The sequence below is a fragment of the Jaculus jaculus genome, chromosome 17 (genome assembly GCF_020740685.1).
Source record: "Jaculus jaculus isolate mJacJac1 chromosome 17, mJacJac1.mat.Y.cur, whole genome shotgun sequence".
Classification (NCBI taxonomy): Eukaryota; Metazoa; Chordata; class Mammalia; order Rodentia; family Dipodidae; genus Jaculus; species Jaculus jaculus.
The window spans coordinates 9,168,694-9,174,530 of record NC_059118.1 but is presented as its reverse complement, the minus strand read 5'-3'; the positions used below and the strand labels follow the sequence as shown (position 1 = coordinate 9,174,530).

The 5,837-nt window shown below is 42.7% G+C and overlaps 1 protein-coding gene across 1 annotated transcript; it reads right to left on the bottom strand.

The window, feature by feature from the left end:
* Positions 1-219: 219 nt before the first annotated feature.
* On the bottom strand, positions 220-594 carry LOC101603115 (cytochrome c oxidase subunit 6C-like). The gene has a single exon (XM_004661986.2). The coding sequence runs from the start codon at positions 566-568 to the stop codon at positions 341-343; it is 228 nt and encodes a 75-aa protein (XP_004662043.2). The 5' UTR covers positions 569-594; the 3' UTR covers positions 220-340.
* Positions 595-5,837: the final 5,243 nt, after the last annotated feature.

Below are 5,837 nucleotides of genomic sequence, written 5' to 3'. Positions count from 1 at the left end.
GTTACTCGTTATAACACTTGGTTTCCTAGCATTTTTGAAGATGTTTATAAATAAATAAATAAAATCTTTTTTTATTAAAAACATTTATATCATCCGTTACCACCACCCTCCTTCCCTCTTCTCTACTCCTTTTTCTCTGAACCTCTACTTCTTTCACAGCATCTCCTCTTTTATGTAGATATCTTTTGCCCTTCATTTTTGAGGATTCTTTTTTATGCATAGTAATTTTTATTTATTGAGAGAAACAATTCCTTAACCCACATATTCACAGTTCAGGAACACAGGTCAGTGATGAAACTTCTATGGAATTCAATGCAAAGAAACTCTTTATATTCCGAAATCATTTTGTACTCTGGAAGATACCAGCTCTCCTCATCTCCTCAAAATCTTTCATGGAATCATCATTCCTGTAGAAATCTGCATATGCTTCCTTTCTTTGTTCAGCCACACCAAACTTACAGGCACATGCAACTCCCACGGCGACAAAGAATGCTCCAACGATATGAAACCGCAGACGCCTGGCCAGAAGACCTCGCATCTGAGGTTTTGCCAAAGCACAGGAAGCCATGGTGATAAATGTCCCCAACACCAACGTCCTTCCTGGAGGATGCAGAAACCGATCTTGAGGATTCTTAAATGTAACTTCTGTAGAGATATTTGGTTTGTATTGTTTTCATTGTCATATTCTTTGCCTAGTTTGATGTTAGGATCCCAAGGAGTGTTCTCACTCCTCTTTTCTGTATGATATTATATAAAACTATTGTTAATATTTCAAATATTTTGCATAATTTCTTTTTAACTTATTTATTGATTTTTTTTTAAATATGAAAGTTGTATTCCTACGTTACCCCTCCATCCCCATTCTGTTTAGGGTCCTACCTGGTGCGGTTACTGGTATTCATTTTGGGGTCCTGAAGGCCTCAGCCAATCTCTGCATGGGGGGTGGGGGAGAAGGTGCCGCAGGCTATTCCCACACACACTGGGTGTCATACAGTCTTTCCCTGTCTTCTTCCCTAGTGTTACCTAAATCTTGGTGGGCAAGTTAGAGAACTGGTTTAGTGTTGTCTTCTCTTTACCCACAGGGTCTCTCTCTCTCCTCTCTCTATTTTTTTTTTTTTTTGGAAGGGTCTCTCTCTAGTCCAGCTTGACCTGGAATTCACTATGTAGTCTCAGGGTGGCCCCAAACTCACGGGCCATCCTCCTACCTCTGCCTCCCAAGTGCTGGGATTAAAGGCGTGCGCCACCATGCCCGGCTTGGATCTCTGTTTTGATGAGGTTTGAGTTTGGTAGAAATCTGAATGAAACTATCCAGACCTGGAAATTTCTTTCGGGGGCGTTGTGTGTTCATTTTTAGTTTGGGACTTGATATAAACGTGGACATCAGTATGGACTGTGAGTGAAGACTCTTAGTTTTGCCCTTGGTGATAGCTGAGATGGGTGGCAGTGCCCACATTGTCCTTCGTACTTGCTCATAGCCCTGTGTATTCTGAAGATGAGTATCCCACACCATGGTTGGCAGGATGCCCTGGAGTGCTGGAATCTAAGATCACGCCCAAGTGATGATAGTAGGGGCTGGGAATTAACATAAGTCTCCCCTGGCAGTTTTTATCTTGCTACTAGGCAACTACAAGAATAAAAACACTGAAATCCTCCCTGCTTCCCACAGATAGCACCAAATCCTATATAGGTTACACTTTCCCACGCAGCTACTCCCGTGAAAATGTTTATTAACTAGGCACCGCATATTCATCACTTTCCTTGTCTCTGACAAAAACAATTTGAGGAAGGAAAGATTGGTTTGGGCTCATAGTTTTAGGGCATTCTAGTCCATCATGGAAAGATGTGTGGGGAGAGTTCTACGGATGACTGGGAGTAAGGCAGCTGTTTCATCCTCAGGGACCAGGAAGCCAAGAGCTGGACTAGAATCAGAGATGGGTGTAACTCCCAATGACTGATTTCAACCATCTGGTCCTGTCCTCCCCTCCAAAGGGTCCGGAGCAGTCTTCAGAATAACCGAACAAAGTGAGGACCAAGTGTACAAAGCACAAGCCTTTAGGTGGACATGTCAGATTCAAACCACATCATAGAGTAAGAGATTAATACCAACTAACAACCAAACAGAGCAAGCATAGCATGCTATAATAAAATTTCATTGAAACGTTTGAATTCTTTGTTTCTGGAATTTTCCATTTACTGTTCTCAGACTGTGGCTGGCTGCACGCAGCTGAATGGGAGGAACAGTGTACGCCAGTGTCTGTCTTTCTCCAGACTACACTGAAGTGCACATCTTGCATCATTGCTAGGGTTATTCCACAGGAGGTTCCCAGGAGCAGCTTTCTGATATGACCCTCACTGTTGGACTTGCCTCCCCTTGTCTCTCTGGCTTTTATCTCCCCTTTCTTATGTTTTCCAGTAAACTGACTATTTTCAAGTATTTGTCTCAGAGTCTGCTTTGGGACAAGCCCAATATCAGACAGTTAATATCATCCATGCATGTCTTAAGATTATGGGATATGATGATTAAAACTTGACCCTCGGCACTAAGAATCAGGAAATGTAAGAAAGAAAAATGGAATTCACATTTAGATCTTGGGTTTAGATCTCAGATGCTTTTGTGTATATGGGGATTATGCATAAATGATCATTCAATTGGATGCATTAGAAGTAAATTTAGTGGAAATAAGTGTGCTATTTCAAGCCACATTTAGACAGAATTGCATTCCGGGGCTCCAGTCATGCTCTTGGCTGCCTATTGAGGTCCTAGAGTGGAAATTTACCCAACAGAAACTAAAATTTCTCCATGGTCTTTCCTCTCCTTAAATAACATAGGAAAACCAAAACAACAACAAAATATGTCCACAAATAGCACTGGAAGGAGGCAAACAGAACTTCTATTTTACAAGCAGGAGATTATTATACCGTTTGTGGCAAAACCACATTAACCTCAGACTGAAAATTTGGTATGCAGCTTGAATGCCTTACATCACAGACAGCAGAAAATCTGGGGCTTATAATTGAAAGTATAGATGCATTAGTTACCATTCTTGTTCCCGTGACAGAATACCTGGAAATATTAGCTGAAGGGAAGAAGGCGGTGAAAGCTTCTGTTCAGGAGCTCTCATCTTCTTAATCCTGTCCAGGACATCAGCCCAGGGAATGGTGCTGCCCACAACGATGGTGGGTCTTCCTATCTTAATTAACTTATCAAGGCCAACCCTCACAGACATGCCCAGAGGCTCGCTTTCTAAGCGATTCTGTCAAGTTGGTGCCCAATAGAAATCATGACAATGGTTGTAGAACTAAAAAATATCTACGGTGCTTCTTGTAGCAGTATGAAGGGTAAAATGACCCCCACAACCTCATTTATCTGGATATTTATTCCCCAGTTGGTGGCACTGCTCAGGAAGGTTGTGACGCCTACGGGCGATGGAGTCTTCGTGTAGGAAGTGTGTCACTGGGGGATGAACCTGCCAGTGTAAAGCCCAGTCCCATTTGCCACACCCTGCTCACAATTCCTGCCTCCTTCATGCTCCTGAGAAGACGTGATGTCAGCTGTCTGCTCCTGCCTTGCTTCCCGTACCATGGTAGACTTGTTCTCCAACAGCAAGGTGAACATACACCCTGGCTTTCCTTAAACTGATTGTGGTCATAGTGATGAGTAAGTAACTGACACGGTACCCTTCCGAGTGCCTTCTGTGCAAAGGAATCGTGAGATACGCTCCAGAGTTAATTTTATATGAGGAATGAAGGTGGTGGCTGCAATATTTGATTGGAAAAATTTGAATATTTGAATTGAGTTCATCTTGGAGACAAGCTAAAGCGTAGATTAGGTTAGAATCGCATGTAATTTTGTGGTGGAAGCACCAATGATTTTAAGGTAGGGACAGGCATGAAAGAAAACACTGGAAGTATGAGGAGCCTGAGGCAAGGAATCATGGAGCTCAGAGCAGGAGCCACAGTGGCTGAATCTGTGCGTCTTCCTTCACACTCTGGATTTTGAGGCAGGGATTGCAGTAGTGGTGATGCCATCAATGGCCACCATTTTCTTTCTTTCTTTCTTTCTTTCTTTCTTTCTTTCTTTCTTTCTTTCTTTCTTTCTTTCTTTCCTTCTTTCCTTCTTTCCTTCTTTCCTTCTTTCCTTCCTTCCTTCCTTCCTTCCTTCCTTCCTTCCTTCCTTCCTTCCTTCCTTCCTTCCTTCCTTCCTTCCTTCCTTTCTTTCTTTCTTTCTTTCTTTCTTTCTTTCTTTCTTTCTTTCTTTCTCCTTTCTTCCCTCCTTCATTCCTTCCTTCCTTTCTTCCTTCCTTCCGTTTTTTATATTTTATTTTTAGAGGGAAAGAATGGAGGCACCAGGACCTTCAGCTGCTGCGAATAAACTCTAGACACGTGCACCCCCTTATGCCTGTACATGACGTTGCATTGTTGCTTCACTGTGCATCTGGCTTATGTGGGATCTGGGGAGTCTAACATGAGTTCTTAGACTTCACTGGCAAGCTCCTCAACTGCTAAACCATCTCTCCAGCCCGGTTTTTTTTTTGAAATTCATGTAAAGCTCTAAAAATGAAAACTCATTTCCTCCTACCGTATAGATATAGATATGATGGAGGTCAGGGGTGGGTACAGCCACTTTTTGGTTCCATGTTGCAGAATGGAATCTGCATGTGCATTTCATTAATAATTTAGCACACACCCACTGGGAATGTTTTGTTATTTAGAGTTAATGCTCAAGCACAGATACTCCTGGAGGAGTACAGCTATGATGCCTTGATACTGACAGACACTCACTGGACTCGATGTTCCAAGCCCTGCCACAGACTGGAAGTTCAGGGGATGATAATGAGAGAGACACAGACATTGCAAGCCTCAGAAGTGTGGCTGGCCACCTGAGGAATTCGGACATGACTGCACTCTGGAATGATTGCCTGTCTTTGTTCCCTGTACTGACCTTTACCCCTTTAAATATGACTCGCTGGATATAGAAGGAAGGTTGCTATTTTATTTATTTGTTTGTTTTTGGTTGTTGACCAGTCACCTTCTCAAGTCATTGGCCCTATGAAAAAGCCTAACTTCAATATACAATTCCTGTTCATTGACTTCTTTGGTGACAGGTATCCAGAACTCTGCTTTTTTGGTTACAGATGTAGATTTATCTACCACTTAGGTATCTGCTCTATCCCTTCAGTATTGGGGATTAAATCCAAGGCCTTGAGATTGTGAAGCAAGCACTATACCACAGAGCTAACCCCCCAGTCACTTTTTTCTTGTGTGTGTGTGTGTGTGTGTTTGTGTGTCCTTCTGTATGTGGGGTGCACGTTTATGTGTGCAAACATGCTTGTGGAGCCAGAGGTTGATGTGGGGTGGCTTCTCTATAACACTTGACATTATTTTTGAGGAAAAGTTTCTCGCTTAATCCAGAGCTCATGGATTTAGCTCAACTAGCTACTCAGTCGTCCCCAGGGATGCTCTTGTCTCTGCCTCTCCTGTGCTGGCATCACAGGTATGGGATGGCACGCCTGGTGTTTACATGGGTGATGGGGCACTGAACTGCGATCCTCATGCCTGTGTGGCAAGCGCTTCATTGACTGAGCCATCTTTCTGTCCCTCTTTTTTTTCACATTTTGAGGCAAGATCTTCCTCAGTGGCTTAGGCTAAACTTGAACTTGCTCTGTAGCTCAGGCAAGCCTTGGACTCAAGATCCTTCTGCCTTAGCATGACTTCTTTTATGTTTTTTTTTTCATTGCATATTATTAAAAGATAACTCATCAAACAATTTCAACGTAGAAAGCAAATACTGCTAGGAATTGGTAGCCCTGTGGTACCTCAGGAAGAAAAGAACTCTG